Source organism: Trachurus trachurus (genome assembly GCF_905171665.1).
Source record: "Trachurus trachurus genome assembly, chromosome: 16".
Lineage (NCBI taxonomy): Eukaryota > Metazoa > Chordata > Actinopteri > Carangiformes > Carangidae > Trachurus > Trachurus trachurus.
Genome location: NC_139902.1, coordinates 31223609 through 31238265, shown reverse-complemented (window position 1 = coordinate 31238265; position 14657 = coordinate 31223609). Strand labels below are relative to the sequence as shown.

At 37.7% G+C, this 14657-nt stretch overlaps 2 protein-coding genes across 2 annotated transcripts; one reads left to right on the top strand and one right to left on the bottom strand.

Annotated features, from left to right (window-relative positions):
• Window positions 1-2433: 2433 nt before the first annotated feature.
• Window positions 2434-8499, bottom strand: cd83 (CD83 molecule). The gene is made up of 5 exons (XM_083989191.1): window positions 8365-8499; window positions 7924-8063; window positions 6600-6840; window positions 4664-4758; window positions 2434-3731 (listed from the first exon to the last, which is right to left on the bottom strand). Exons 1-5 carry the CDS (start codon window positions 8396-8398, stop codon window positions 3573-3575), a joined length of 669 nt encoding a protein of 222 aa, XP_083845317.1. The 5' UTR covers window positions 8399-8499; the 3' UTR covers window positions 2434-3572.
• An 876-nt stretch (window positions 8500-9375) lies between these two features.
• LOC310999066 (uncharacterized protein) lies at window positions 9376-14657 on the top strand. Its single transcript, XM_083989376.1, has 5 exons — window positions 9376-9438; window positions 10201-10319; window positions 10798-10917; window positions 12359-12449; window positions 14533-14657. The coding sequence occupies exons 1-5, from the start codon at window positions 9396-9398 to the stop codon at window positions 14583-14585; spliced, it is 426 nt and encodes a 141-aa protein (XP_083845502.1). The 5' UTR covers window positions 9376-9395; the 3' UTR covers window positions 14586-14657.

The window sequence follows — 14657 nt, the reverse complement described above, 5'->3', positions numbered from 1 at the left end:
AACAAAGCCCGGGGGGAGAATATGACTGGAAACATGATGTAAAAACATCTTAACATTTGTATTAAATGCTTATTTTCCTGGAGCAAAATGAGCTGATGAAGTGAGTTAGTTAGTCATTTGTCATTTTTTCAGTCTATAAACATCCCGTGTGTTGGTTTCTCCCACACTTTGCTTTGCAGAAAAACAGGTATTAAATTATATTTTATGTTGGATTATAAACGTGCTGAGCGCTGCATAACCCCTGACCCCAATTTAACATAGCCTAATGATTTAACTGGCAGAATAAACATGCAGAGATAATCATATGCAATGTTGTTTTTATTTGGTACAAAGGTTTATTATTACACACATAAAGAGTTGTGATCAGAATAACATGATAAGTCTGAACAGGAGAAACAAACATTAGCATCAACAAGATTAGTGTTCTCTGCTATAGTACATCACCATAACAAGATCTGTTTTACATTTTACACACCTAAAATGTATTATGATCAAAACACAATACAGCCTAAGAGAACATTTTAACTCATATAAAAACATCCAGATTTGTGTTTAATCTGAATTTACAACGTGAAATAAAACCACTTATATGATTAAGTAGCAATAAATGAATGGATTGCTGTATTTCTTCTTTCTTTGTAAACAAAAGTGTTGCCAATAAAGTTTGTTATGATCATTATCATCATGCTCTTTGCCTCCAAACAGTCGACAACAGGTGAACAGGTGAACTCTGAAGTTGTTGTGTCATTAAACTAAAAGGTGAATACAGGTCATAACACATAACACAATAAAACAGGAAATAAAAGTATCATGGGAAATCCCAACGTGGCTTCAGTGTGGGTCAAAGTGGGTTATTATGGTCTGTAGGTGGGTGTCATGTTGGTGCAGGTGGAACAGGTGAAGCTCCGACTCAAACAGTCGCTGTATTGTACAATTTGAATTATTATTATTTTCTAATGTTTGTTCACTATGATGATGTTAAAACCTTTTTATGTTTTTAAAGCTGAAAACTAATTCACCCTCATCCTGCAAATAAAAAACTATTCAATAGAGATGTTATTAATGTTTTTTATTAACAATACAGTGTTGACAATATGTTCCCATGTTGGCATATGACTTTAGGCTTTTTGGCTCAGCACGTCTCTATCAAATAAATGCAAAAAACACACAAAAAATACAGTTATTCATCTGTAACTCAAGTGCACAGAGGTAGGCTAGCTATAGTGACGTTAAAAGTAAACTCAAAGTGAGAGGAAATACAATTGTGACTAAAACTCTGTCATTAAAACCTAAGCCGCAGACTTTCAGAGTTAAACCTCAGACAAACAAAAGCAACTAAATACAATACAAGAACAAAATCGATTCTACCATCAAACACAGAAACAAGATGTTCCAGATGTTGTTCAGCCTTTATGTCGGGGGTTTCCCTAAAGTCTACTCTAGAAAGTCCAACAATACAATAGACCTTTTCACTCCAGACTTCTCCTTTCTAAAGGGAAATTCAAAAGGTCTTAAACTTCCACCCCACCTACACACACACCTACACACACACACACCTACACACACACAAACACATGTGGTGTCGAACTTTACACCTACACAAACACAAACACATGCTGTTGGGCTGAACTTTACACCTACACCAACAACATCAACATCACACAGATGAAAACACAGGCTGGAGTTCTGTTGAAGCCACTTTGACTAATGCTGCGGTTTAAAATCCTAGTACAAGATTCATTTCACATAAAACTAGATACAGATTATCTTCTGTATATCTCGGTGTATACACAAAGAAAAGTATTACAAGGTTTCCATCTTTTCTTCCTTTTTTTTAACATTCATAAGATCCTGCTACATGAATGATTGGTTACGTTGGTTGTCATGTGGTTTTTTTCACAGTTTTGCGTGACGCTTGTCGAGATTTCTGGTTCGATCATCTACATTCTACAACTAGTCGTCACTTTCAGTACCTTTTAAGTGTATTAAAAAAACATAGTATATGGTCCAACTAAGTATTTATATTAGCCTATTAATTAGCACTGGAGCTAACTTACAGAGATTGGTAGTTTGTTGTTGTTATTGCTGCATACAGCCACATGGGGCAGCGCTGGTGCAAGACAGGAGTTTGTACAAAGGACTAAAATATCCTACTTTTAAATCCCTGTTTAGTTTAGCTTAGCTTTTAAAAATCAGATGTTTATGGACTTTATCACACAGTACATTACATACATTTTTTGGTATTTTGTTATTATTTGTGTGAAACCTTGGACGTCATGGGACGCAAGACAAATTTCAGAGTGATCTGACAATAAAGTGTAATCTTATCTTATCTTATTAATGAATGGTTACACACATGTAACACGCTGTATGAGGATATATATTTATATAATGTATAGATTCATTTGTTGTTATAAATATTTATAGTATTGTATAATAAATGTATATATAAACTTACATATTTGCATACGGAAACACAAGACATTGCTACTTTTCCAATTAGCTTCTTGTCAATATATAATTATGGAGGTCGATAGATATTAAAACAAACTGGTCATCAACTGATGTTCACCATCAAATGATAACACACACAGCTACCCACCAGCAGCAGCGTAGCTAGAAATCAGCTGGTGGGTGGGCAATGGGCATGCATTAAAGTGGGTGGGCAGAAACCTTTGCCAGGAGAGTGGCAGTATATCTCTACCTACATAATAACAGTACTAGAAAAACAGAAACTTGAAATTAAGTTGTTTTTAAATGTTATATAATGTAGCTGTGCTTTTAGGTCTTTGGGATTAGGGGAAAAACAATCAAGGCCTCTAATTATGGCATAAAATACTGTATATTACTTACATTATTTGCAAAAATGGCCTGCTCGCTTGGTCTGTCCGGCATGAAAACACTGTCTGTGTTTGTAGTGAGGCAAAGAGCAACACAACCCTGACATTTACATGAGGTTCACACTCACAGACAATTTTGTGTGTGTTTTTTGTAAACACATGGCTCTCCTTCATCTCAGTCAGGACCATTATGCAAAGAGACCACTGGAACAAAACTACTTTTTCCAACATATAGGGTTGATCGTGGTAATTTCAACACTACAATTAGCGCATTTATCTATTTGTCTTTGTCTATTAGCAGTCGACCAGCGCGAGCCGAGCATGTGTCTAGGTCCCTGTTTCAGAGAGCAGGTTTAACAAACTCTGAGTTAAAACCTGAACTCTGGATTAAACTGAACCCCGAACAGTCAAACTGAATTGACTTTGTGAAACCTGAGTTTTCCTCTAAACCTGCAGTCAACGAACTCAGAGTTTCTACTAAACCTGCTCTCTGAACCAGGGCCCGGGAGGGAGAACAAACGGAGGATCTTTCTCTCTCTTTCTCTCTGTGTTGTTAACTTCCTGAGTGGTTTCCTCCAGCCAGGTGCTTCAGGATGAAGGTGAAGACTCCTCCTCCTCCTCCTTCTCCTCCTTTTGCTTTTGTAATTTTCAATAATCCTCAGTGTCCTCGAAGAGCCACAGGAGTCGGAGCTCAGGCCGTTTTAATCCGACGAAGCGGTGCAGCTTCGGCCTTCAGACACAAACGTGTTTCAGAGTCTGAGGCCTCGGCCCCAGCGTGTAGATCAGCTCCAACTCCTTCTTCTCCAGAGGCTTCGCTGCTGCGTTCAGTAAAACCTCTTTATGCAGCGGCGTCTTGTTTTTTTTCCCTTTGACCACGTTCTTCAGACTCGCCTGCAGGGGGAGACACAGGAGGAACTTTATTTACTTTCATTTATTTTATTTTAATGTTTATTTAACAGGGACAATACATACAACACTGCCACAAAAAATGGAAAATGCGATGCATACAAGACGTTGCAGTCTTTAATGTTACACTGTAAAAACTTTCATTTCATTTCTAGTCAAAACAAATCTCATTATACTTAAAATAAAACTCATCAGATTTAAAAAGTAGCTTGTTTTTAGACACTTTTTACTTCTTTCAAGCAGATTTTCACTTGAAATAAGTAGAAAAATCTGATAGTAGAGCAAGTTTTTCTTTCTTATTACAAGCACAAAAAACTTGCTTTCACTGGCAGATTTTTCTACTTATTCCAATTGAAAATTAGTTTGAAACAAGTGAAAATGATCTAAAAACAAGTAAATTTTTAGGTGATGAGTCTTATTTTAAGTGGGAAGAGATTAGTTTTGACTAGAAATTAGACATTTTGACAAGAAATAAGACAAATATTCTTGGAAAGATTTTGAGTTTTTGCAGTGCAATATTAATGCTTTATATGTTTGATGCTTTAATAAACTTGTATCTTTATATTTCCAGATCAGGATGTTATATGTCATGTTCATAACTCTATATTTGTTATACATTATATTTCTATGTAGGTTGAGGTTTTATCTTCTGCTTCCTGTGACAGTTTTTATTTCATTTTGTGCTTTTAACGTGATGTGTGTGTATTTTAATAGCTGTGTTTCTGTGTCTGTGCTGCAAAAGTGATGATTAAGTGAAGCTGAGTAAACCACATTAATGCTGCTTTTGTGCTTTTAAATGACGAGTCAGCTTCACTCAGCTTGTTTCAGGTCTGTGTGTGTGTGTGTGTGTGTGTGTGTGTGTGTGTGTGTGTGTGTGTGTGTGTGTGTGTGTGTGTGTGTGTGTGTGTATTACTCACATAGCTGACGAGGAAGATCATCAGTGCAAACGCCATTACCACTATGGCGAAGATGACCAGGTAGTGGTCTGTCGTCTCTCTGGCCGTGGGACAGTCTGAGGGAAATACAGAGTAAAAAAAAAAACGCTGAGTCACAGTTTAATTTGTGTTTGTGTGAGTTTTTTTCCAGATTAAAGTCTAGACAACCGCCTCCTACAGTGATAAAGCAGATTATTCTCACTTGTTTAAACCAGTTACAACTTCCTGTTTCCACTCTGACAGCGTCAAAAAAAGAGGACGTGTATTTTTTACAGTGTCGCCTGCTGCTGTCAAACCACCGAGCGTATCGTACCGTGAAATGGAAATGTGACTGACGCACTGATGCTAAACTCAGTTAGGCTATGCAAATAACTAATGCAAATAAAACAGAGATAGATAATAACACAATGTAACAAGAACTAGAACAATTCAGCTACTCCATATAAATCTGTATGTTTCTATGTTCATGTATATTCTGATTTTTGAGATATTGAACTATGGGTTTTCATTATAAAATGTAAGACAGAATCATTACATGTTCAATTAAAAGAAATAAAGACTTTAAAAATGATATAATTAGATATTGTAATGTGCCTCTTTGGTACTTATACTTAAAAAAAAAAGGTTGTCTTTATATAACTCTTCTTGTTTTTTTTGGTTTATCTTATGATTGAAACTGTGAAGTCAGCGTGACGCGTGTGGAACCACTTCCTTATTAAACTAATAGTTCATCTGATAAAAGGTCGAGGACCGAAACGTCACAAATATAAATGTTTTCCTTTTCCCACGTGTGGGAAGTTCTGTGTGGGAAGTTCTGACTAAAAGAAGTTTGTCCCCTTGTCTATTTTTAGAAAAGATGTGTTTTTTTCTTTCAAATGTGATAGTATATAAGTAGAAATGATGTTTTATATGTATGATATTGTCATGTATAATAAAATATATTGTTGATATTCTTTTTTGTATATGTTATAATAATAAAATAACACTTTTCTAAACACAAAGTGCTCACAATTGAGGATTTGATAAATGAAAAACAATATTAAACATAACACTAATACATCACATCCTTATAAAACCAGAGGACGTTTGTTTTATATGTGATTATAATAATAAGTGACATCACTGGATATATTAGGAACATATATATATATAGTTATATAGAGAACATATCACTATCACTATATATATATATATGAGCTTCCTTTCTTTTCTTCCTCCTTCCTTCTTGTACTGAGAGTAAAAAGTCCCCTGATGTAATTTCACACCTGAGACGATGACATCACAGTCTGTGTGTGTGTGTGTGTGTGTGTGTGTGTGTGTGTGTTACAGTGTGTGTGTTATAGTGTGTGTGTGTGTGTGTTACAGTGCACTGCAAAAACTCAAAATCTTTCCAAGAATATTTGTCTTATTTCTTGTCAAAATGTCTCATTTCTAGTCAATACTAAACTCTTTTCACTTAAAATAAGACTCATCACCTAAAAATGAACTTGTTTTTAGATCATTTTCACTTGTTTCAAACTAATTTTCACTTGAAATAAGTAGAAAAGTCTGTCAGTGAAAGTAGGTTTTTTTGTGCTTGTAATAAGAAAGAAAAACTTGCTCCACTATCAGATTATTTTAATGTGAAAATCTGCTTGAAAGAAGCAAAAAGTGTCTAAAAACAAGCTACTTTTTAAATGTGATAAGTCTTATTTTAAGTATAATGAGATTTGTTTTGACTAGAAATGACATTTTTGACTGGAAATGAGACAAATATTCTTGGTAAGATTTTGAGTTTTTGCAGTGTGTTACAGTGTGTGTTACAGTGTGTTTGTGTTACAGTGTGTTACAGTGTGTGTTACAGTGTGTTTGTGTTACAGTGTGTTACAGTGTGTGTTACTGTGTGTTTGTGTTACAGTGTGTTACAGTGTGTGTGTACCTGTGACGATGAGGACGACAGCTCCGTCCCGGTTCTGCTCTCCCACCGGAGCGTCGAGGTGACACATGTACCAGCCCTCGTCGCTGCAGGCGGCCCGGGGCAGGAAGAGGCTGTTGCCCCCGCTGCCCCCCTCCCCCAGCAGCGTCACCTCACGGTCCACGCCCTCGTAGTAGCGCGTCGTCCCGTTGGGCAGATCTCTGGTCAGCAGGCCGCTCAGCTGGGACTCAGGAGGCTGCACCACCTTTAAACAGACAATCAATAATCAATAAACTGTCAGTCAGCCAACCAGAACACTCCAGACATCAATAATATCAATTATTCAATAAAACTCACAGAAATAAACTGAATTAAGTCATTTAGTAAGTAGATTTTGTTATTTTTTGTATTAATTATCATATTATTATAGTTATTTGACTCATACAAATAACATGAAACTCATATTTACATTTAAATATATTTAAACGTGACCTTGAGTGTCCTTTAAAGGCGCCTACATATAAAATATGTTATCATTTGTATTATTATATTCTATTTTATGTCATATTTTATCGTATTACAACATATTTATGTTACATTCATCTTTATTTCTCATCATATTCTGTATCAAGATGTCATTGATTCAATAAAACATCTGATTTGGACTCGTCACGTGACAACATGTAAGTCATCATGTGATGCCAATTTGTTGCCAGGGCAACGGCACAGCTTCCTCCCACTGATGGATGAAGATCAGCCAGGTGTTGTTTTTAAAAAATATTGATTTATATCAATCATTTAAACAAACAGTGTCAGTGTGTAAAGATCAATAACCTGGGCTGAAACAGTGAAATGATTATTGATTATAGTGGTTAAAGACTCTGGGTCTAATATATACTATATTTTCTTGTTTTTCTTTCTATATAATTTAATTTATTTTATTTTTTATGTGTAACAGATTCACTCTAACTGTTTTTCATGTTAAATGGCATTTTGCTACAGATTTTTTATTCTTTTTATCAATAAACTTTCCTCTGATCTTTTAATTATGATATTTTCTTATAATAAAACAGATTCTTATAACAACTTATAAAAAACAGATACATCTGAAAACTTTGTGGTTGTTTTTCTTCAAATGAATAATGAATAACAGCTGCTAATTCAGCTCGTGTTCAGCAATGAATGGTATCGTTTATTACTCATCGAAAGTAAAAGTAAAGACTGGAGCTTTATTTAAAATAGCCAATCGGAGTGAGCCACCTCTCTCCTCCTCCTTTACTGTTTTCTATTGTATTTCTATTGTTCTCCATAGTGCAGTATGTGTGTGTGTGTGTGTGTGTGTGTTTACCTGGTACCACCTCTCAGCCAGGTATTGGACCCCTGGTTCTCTGACCGCGGTGCAGGGCAGAACAACATCTTCCCCGGACTGAACCTTCACCTCATGCACAGTTTGCACTGCAGCACCGTGCACAGCAAAGTCACACACACCTGCAATAACAACAACAACAGCAACAACAACATGAATATACTGTATAAAATGCATGCACATAGAACAGGAGCGAGATCAGATCAAATATAAAGACGGAAGCTCGTCTCACTTCACTAGAGCTGCACGGTTTAAAAAGAGTAAAAACACAGAGAAATTTGCTTTAAACATGATTAACATTAACTATAATAACAATCATGTGATTTATAATGTTGTCTTTTTGTGTCTTAGAGGTGAAACATCGTGGAAAAAGTGCAGTGCGACTTTCAAAAGTGCAGAGGTAGTTTATTGTAGGCTACTTACACAGAATGAGCAGCAGGGTGACAGTTGTGATCATTTTGCCAGTGATGGTTGTTCAGATAGTCTCGGTGAGTAATAACGCCCACGCCAACGGACACAGACAAAGTCAGAGAGAGACTCACACGCAGTCAAGTACGATTTCCCGTAAGTAGTTTCTGCGCTGCAGCTCTTATATGTGCTGTGTGCGTGGGTTAGTTTCCATTTCTCATTTACTCACGTGACAAGAGTGGGCGGAGTTTGTCATGTGTTTCCCCTCACTTGTGACATACAGTACATTTGAGAGAATGATAAGAATAAGAATAATAATAAAAAATATCTTTATTAATCCCCAAAGGTAAATTAATTTGAATAAAATTCATGTAGATTATTATAGGCTATAGGCTAATTGAATATGTTGTTAACATATAGTCTTGATGTAGGCTATATGAAAAACAACAACAATGTATGAACAAAAACACATTTTATATAAATGTCCATATAGCCAGAAGGATTTTTATGCTACATAATAAAAAATATAGGGTAGTATCCATAATATAGGCATATTAAAGGTATTTCAGTGGGTGGGAAGGACTGGGTGAATTTTAATGTGTTTTATAAAATAAAATATGATATTGATCTAATTTAAAAGGCATTTCAACATGTGAAAGGGACTTCAACTAGGGCACATGGACAAATAAAATATTTATAAATGATAAGGTAATCTCTTTGTTGTATGTATGTATACAACCAAAGATATATAGATAGATAAATCATGGTCTCGTTTTCAACGTATGGAAAGGCCTAATATTATAGTGTTATAATTAAGTGTCTTATCAAGTCATTTGCATATAAGCCCATTTAATATTTCTGTTATTTATGTATTTCTATTTTTACGTGTGTAATTGTAGGTGTCCGTTGATAGGTGGTTCGTCTTTAAGATGGGTGGGCACACGTCGGTTACGTTTCTATTAGATATTACATCATTTCATTTCAACACGGAAGTTTTGATTTGATGCCATTCACACGGAGAAGCGACGCTGGAGGGAACAAACACAATGACGCCTCTCTCTTTCCTCGCTTTAGTTACATATTGTGGTGGTGAGTGGGCAACCTGTTACTTTACAAATACTTACCGTCTGCATTATTAATGTGCACGTGCTACCGGCAAACTCCATGAAAAAAAAAAAAAGTTGCAACTCAGCCTTTATTATAGTTAGACGCACGTGCGGCAGAAATAATGCGAAAATCAGTCACGCGCGTGTCACTGTGGACGATCTGAACAAGCCGAATAGTAGATAAGGTGTCGCAGATTTATAAAATACCATCAAATGTTGACTTCGCTTTCTGAAGACAGATGCAGCCAGGTCGACAAGATTAAATCGATCGAGATTCCAATGAGGTTTCGTTTTTCATTTTGAATATACGTATATAACCTGCGTTTTTACACTAACAGACTTTTTAGGCGTTTGCGGTTCTGCAAGGTAGATATATATCTTATTATATGTAACTGTGTAACTTTATATAATTCGGATCTTATTATGGCCAAAAGTGAAAGTAACTTGGGAGTCCCCGAGCTTTCCAGAAACTGTGTGGCTGTAGTTAAGTTTACACTAGGAAGTGGTCATAAGGGGAATTCCCACATGAATAGATGACACACACACACTAGAGTTCAAAACACACAATGAATTTACAAAACTAAACATAGTCTATTGTCGCTAAAGTGCAAACATGACGTCGTTTATATAGTTTATTGTAGGTGCTGTCCCCTCACTCACTCATCATGGTCAGATACTGACCTGAGATCTGTGAGTTGACACTGATCATGAAGACAAATAAATGTATTGTTCTCTTCTTCTCCAGTCTTTGTGCAGTCGGTCAGCAGCCGCTCAGAGGAGACAACGTCCTCCTACTCCTGCTGCCCGAGCCCACAAATCAGATTTGACCAAAGATGTGAGCACCTGTGGGTCATTGATGACACGGTAATAATAATAATTCATAATAATGATAACTGCAAAGTGAAATGATGTCCCAACCAAACACCAAACCAGTGTACGGTGGCCCTGAAGTCACAAACATCCTACAACACATGAGCTGCAAAACCTCAACACAAAACACAACACATCCACATTCATGGCCATGACCTTTGACCCTAAAATCTAATTGGTTCATCCAAGTTTGTCCCTTTTTTGTCACATTGCAACACTTCCATCAATAACATTATGTTATTCGGATCTATTATGACTTTATTCTCACTGTATTACAATTGTATTCTTATTATATGCCGTAATAACTATATTCTTTATTTTCAATGACGATTACGCTAACTCTCTGTCATCAGACTGAAGCAGCTTAAAAACTACTAGAGCAGAGCTCCATGTATTTATATTCATTTAGTTTTTTGGCTTCTTATCTTTGTGTACGAGTGAATTAATTCTCAGTGGTTGTTTGTTGTTACAGACCATCGCCTTGTCCAAGGGAGAGATGAAGAACTTCATCGCTCCAATCAAGGAGCTCAAAGACGACCGGGTGATGTTGGACCAGTGTGTTGACGTGAACGTCACCATCACCTGTACGAACGTATGTCGCCTGCTGTTTTTCACATTTAGATGAACATTGTCTGTTGTTGTCTAGGAGTTCATCTCTCAGTTGCAGCTCTGATTGCTGCTACATCTGTGACTTATTCAGTTTCCAATATAGCGTCCAGGCCCCACATTAGCTAAGATGCTAACCCCATGCTAACTCCTTCTTTTTGGTTTTATTAAAGAGTTAGCATGAAATACTATTTGCTATTCGTACTTGCATTTGTAATTGTATTTAATAATCCAACTGTAATCAGTGTTTACTGAGGCGGGAGACTACTGTAGTAAGCACCTGCTGAGGGTTCAAAAGTATGGTGACCATTAGGGCTAACCCCAAAAAATCGAAGCTTCGAAGCTTCGTTCGTTGCCATGGTAATCGATCATGAAGTCCGCGATCGATTGTTTTTTTTTCTCTCCTTTTTTCCTTTTTGACACCGGTTCTCATCGGCAATTGTTACATTAAAATGAGTAGGCTACTTGGCATCCTGGAAACCTGCCTGATTTTGGAGATATACAGTGTTTGTTTGCCGTTACTTTCATTATTTCCGCTACGATCGCGCACCCCCCCCCCCCCCTGTCAGATGTCACAGACCTCACAGACACAGACACACACACACACACACACACACACACACACACACACACACACACACACACACACACACACACACACACACACACACACACACACACACACACACACACACACACACAACAGACAGGATATTGGCCAGACATTAGATACAACAACATACTGTGTAGGACAGACACACAACAGCCATTTTAGAGTGTCATCAAGCTCATTATAAATTTGTCCCCGACCTGGACGCTGACTTTATTGTGTCGCCAGAACACTTCCTGTTGTGTTTGCCTGTTTCCTGTATTTGCAGCACTTTTTTTCTCTTTGCAGGTGTTTTCTTAAAGCTGTACAGAAAAGAAAATTGAATTTAAGCCCACTCTGGGTCATAACATTTGTGTAATAACTCATCTATCAGACAATGGAGCCCAAACTTTGTGCAAAATTCTATTTTTGAGTAAATCTGGGATGAAAGTGTGGTAGTTTTTTTTCACATTGGATAATGCAGGTGCACGGATTATACGTCACGTTGCTCACAGCCACTGATATTGGATCCGTCATCCATCATTCAAACGTCTGAGACACACACACACACACGGAGCTCGGTCTCGCCCCAAGCTTTGAATATCTCGCCCGCTCGATAACAACCAATCAAATTCGTTTTCCTTACTCGGGTAAACTCCTGCGGCAACTCGTGACAACTCGGCGCGACAAACAGGACAAACGGCCATTTCTGTAGTACACCTTTAAGCTGCAGATGCTGTGTTGACCCTTCAGGGACACCGTACAAACCCCCTTTAAAAAAAATACATGTAATAACTTTGACTGAGCTCATCATATTCTGTAAATCTCGTCCATGCAGAACAACGGTGAGGCAGAGGAGCAGAGGATCCGTTACCGTGGTGACCCGTGTCCTACCCCGATCTCAGGCAACATGGCTCCAGGGAACCAGGGTGAGTCCTTCAGCCTGACGCACTAACGCACCATCAGAGCATCAGGCTGTATTCGAAACCGCATACTATACTGCTAGTACGTACTGATTTGGCCAAAATGCAGTATGCCGTATGCAAACAAAAGCTAAATCTGCAGTATGCGAAAAATTCCTGGATGTCGTTCTGATTCGGGAAATATCTCCAGTATCTGACCAGTCTACATTGCGTACTGTATCCCACAATGCAATGCTTCCCTGACGTCTAACTGTAACCAAAGACGGTAGTGAAGTACCTTTGCCGTGGCGTGGACCGTAACTATAGTTTAATCAAATAAAACTTAATGCAGACTGATTGGTTCATCATAAAACATTTATTCATTTTTGTAAATGTGGTGATTTCTGTACGTAACGTTAGGCTACAGAGCCCCGAGGCAGCGCTGCTCTTCTGTCCAATAACGTTACACACATGAAGCTTCACTTTTCATTCAAACTAACTAATGCTACTGATACAGGTGTTAGATTTCATCAATGAGACCAACATTTACCTCCTAAAAATAATTTAACCAGCCGGTGGTAAACCTCTAAAAACCTGCGGATAAGTTAATTAGCGATCGTTTTCTCCCCCCGGGATGACGACGGAGGTTGGCCGGCCGAGCAGCTCTGCAGACCGGCTCCTGTCTCTGTGATGTCATGGTTGTTGCGTAGCTTCACTTTTCCGAAAAACATCGGAGCAAACTTCTAAACAGCCGTCATTTGGATAAACTAGTCGTATATTTGGGATCTAAACAGTTACTTTCTCGTATGAAAAATATTAAAACTTAATAAAGTTACATAATAACAGCGCTAGAGCAGGAAATAAAACAGCTTTTCGCCTGTTTTACAGCTACTGCTACTGGTTGCCGCAAAATTCATTCTGGGAAACTCGTATACTGCGGTGTGAACGGTGTCGGTCTGTTGAAGCAGTATACTGAATCCCACATTCAATATGCAGTATACAGTACATACTAACGCAGTATGTAGTAGGCAGTACGGTAGTATGCGGTTTCGAAAACAGCCTCAGTGTGAAGTTTGAAATGAATGACTGGTTCATGAACTATGGTCCAGCAGCAGTGATAATTTAAGGACAATTCCGGGCAAATTCAACTCGGGGCTGTATGTTCCTAACATTTTAGGTCTAAAAGAAGGAATCTGAAGATTTTCAGTTTAATTGCTCCTGTTTTGCAGTAGTTGTGTCTGTCCCCGCAGCAATGAATGGGAGCGGATTGAAGTTCTGCTGCTTAGGCTGTTTACATCCCTCAAAGCCGCCATTTTTTCGCGCGGGACTTTGAATTAGATCTAGTTTTACAAACATGTCGGCTTGCTTGGTTTTTAAAAACATCCCCTGAATCGTATCGCATCGTATCGACAGGAGCTTCAGTGTATCGTTAATGTAGGCTATCGTATCGGTGGCAGCGTATCGAGATGCGTATCGAATCGGCCTCAGTGGTGGAGATATACAACCCTACAGCTGAGATGTTCTTTGATGTTCTCTCTGGCTTCTGTCCTTCCTTCACGAACTGGATGGCCTTGAAGTAAATAAACTTCTCGGTGCATGTTTGAGTCTCCATCTGACGCTGTCTGTGGAAAAAAATTGCGGCTTTGAGGGATGTAAACAGCCTAAGCAGCAGAACTTCCATCCGCAAAGGCTCTTTGAGGGGGCAGGGGGGTGTCTAAAGTAAAAACAAGGTTATATAAAATACAGAATAACAAACAATTAATAAATAAATACAATACGATAAAACAGTAAAAACAGTGGGACGTTTAATATCCTATCTTTTTTTTAAATCTTACTTTTACAGTTATGTCTGTTTTTACTCACATTCAAACCTTTCTGCCTCTTTTATAGTATTTTGTTATTATTTCTCTCATTTTTCATTGATTTTTAAAATCCTTCCTTCTATTTATGTTTGAACTCTTCTTATTACAATACATTTATTTATCTTTATCCTGCAGTTTCTTTTCTCTTTTTTTATTTTTTTTATTATATGGTCATTAATTGCACTGTACAAATATCTTGAGAGTAGCCTGTAGGTGATGATGATGATGATGTTGTGATTCCTCTGCAGGATGCGTTCCTCTGCTGCTGCTGGCTGCTCTGGTGCTGGTGCTGATCAGATGAACCTTTTACCTCGTCATCCATGGACTGACCCCTACGTTTTTTTTTTTTTTAATTTTCTTTTTGCTTCTTCAG